Here is a 1,884-nt window from a genome sequence, read left to right on the forward strand (position 1 = left end):
CTACTAGACGATTTCTGACGGGCCTAGATGGGTGAAACCGATAACAATATCATGGGATTCACGATGAACCCTTATAACCGTATGCTCTCCGCTGGGGGCGCTTGTGGCGGTCAGATCCCGAATCTCTTACTGTTCCGTCCTTTCAATGCTGACATATCCCAGGAGAAGGAGCTCTGATAGCATTGAGAGGCTCACCCATTGGCTTCGGAACTGATCTTGGTATGATTCAACCCAACGTGAGATATGCACATGATTGAAAGGTCTCGTAGCTGGCTCCACCCGCATCCCGGCTTCCTACAACAACCTGTATGCCCTGAAAGCTTCCGAGCAGCGATTACCACAGAGTGGCATTGCTGCGATTGTCAGTTAATCGCTCTTCGCTCTACATCCTCAACGCGCTAAAGCTAATCGAAATCCAGCTTCCTGGACTGCCGATTGCCGCCGGTTCCATTGGCATACTCTCTTATGACCTCGACGGAATCCAGACAGTCTTCCGAGCTATACTGGAGGCAAGTCCGTGGACATCTGACATTGATATGCTGGAGATCCCGTGGCGCCAGGAGAAGTATGATCGGATTCTTGCGCGAGGTTGCAGCTCAACATCGCCGGCAGCGAATGGGCGGCTTGTCTTTGGAATTATGAACTCCGACAATAATGTGTCTCCACACCCACCAATTTGCATCGCATTACAAGTGGTGAAAACGGCCTTGATGGAGAGCGGCTACGAGGTCGGCGAGTAAACCTCATCCTGCGGATCTGACTGATGTCGTCGTAGGTAGTCGACTGGACACCACCGCCTCAGAACACGGCTGTAGAGACTCTTGTTGGTTCTAAGTCACCGTCAAGAACACTACTCATCTGGCTGATGCTGTACAGTTTAAAATATTCGGAGCGACGGGCGCACAGGAGATCCGTGCCGCAATCGATGCTAGTGGGGAACCTCCGGTGATGCAAATGCGAACATGGTATGAGCAATCCCGAGGAGAAAACATTACCACCTCGGAATTCTGGCAACTTTGTGCGGAGCTGCAGGAATATCGAAGAGCATACGCGGAATACTGGCGCTACATGGATACCCAGACCACTTCTGGACGCGGTATTGATGGCGTTATTCAGCCCGTCGCTCCATACGTGGCAGCCCATCAGAACGACTTCCAATACTACTCGTATTCCGCAATCGCCAACGTGTTGGACGTCCCAGCAGCGGCGTTTCCAGTGTCTCCGGGCTTCTCTTCGGCCCAGTTGGCGAATGCTACGGAGGCCAATCCCAGAACTCTCGGCGAAGAGGATGAACGAGTGTGCGCAAATTGTGAGTCGAATCGTCATCCAACACCAGAGTCAACTCACTGACACACGAGCTTTCAGATCGACCGGAGGATGTACAGCACATGCCGGTCGGGCTACAGGTCTTGGGCCGTCGTCTACAAGAAGAAACAGTATTGGCTATGGCGCAGGCGATCAGAGAAGCATTGCAGAGGCAAGCCTCGAACCAATAACGGTAGCACGATTGCGTACATTTGGTATCAGGGGCGGAGAGCGAGACGGGCACGCGCCGGCCGAGAGCGCCGTGGCGGGCTTGGCACCGAAACTCCGAAGTGGTCGAGTGTTGCGATAGAGATTGACTCCTTCATTCCGCGCTGCCTTGTAGATCTACAATATGCGACAGCGGCAAGCAAATTAATCGCAAGACTCTCAATCCCCCACGTGACAGTGCACGGCGATCATCGCGCCCACCGACGACACCATGTTCGTGCTTATGTCCAAGAAAGCTGCTCAACCAGCGCCACCGCCATCCGCGACAGCGGCAAACAAGCCTGCGAATGTGCGAACGCAGAACGCCTGTGACGCATGCCGAATCAGCAAATCGAAAGTCAGTCCATCTCT

At 53.6% G+C, this 1,884-nt stretch overlaps 1 protein-coding gene across 1 annotated transcript; it reads left to right on the plus strand.

Annotated features, from left to right (window-relative positions):
* Positions 1-27: 27 nt before the first annotated feature.
* BDY17DRAFT_306426 (amidase signature domain-containing protein) lies at positions 28-1,638 on the plus strand (the record flags this gene model as incomplete). Its single annotated transcript, XM_033735024.1, has 7 exons — positions 28-109; positions 163-219; positions 270-361; positions 420-728; positions 776-823; positions 877-1,309; positions 1,366-1,638. 7 exons carry the CDS (start codon positions 28-30, stop codon positions 1,494-1,496), a joined length of 1,152 nt encoding a protein of 383 aa, XP_033584992.1. The 3' UTR covers positions 1,497-1,638.
* Positions 1,639-1,884: the final 246 nt, after the last annotated feature.

This window comes from Neohortaea acidophila (genome assembly GCF_010093505.1).
Source record: "Neohortaea acidophila strain CBS 113389 unplaced genomic scaffold BDY17scaffold_34, whole genome shotgun sequence".
Taxonomy (NCBI): Eukaryota; Fungi; Ascomycota; class Dothideomycetes; order Mycosphaerellales; family Teratosphaeriaceae; genus Neohortaea; species Neohortaea acidophila.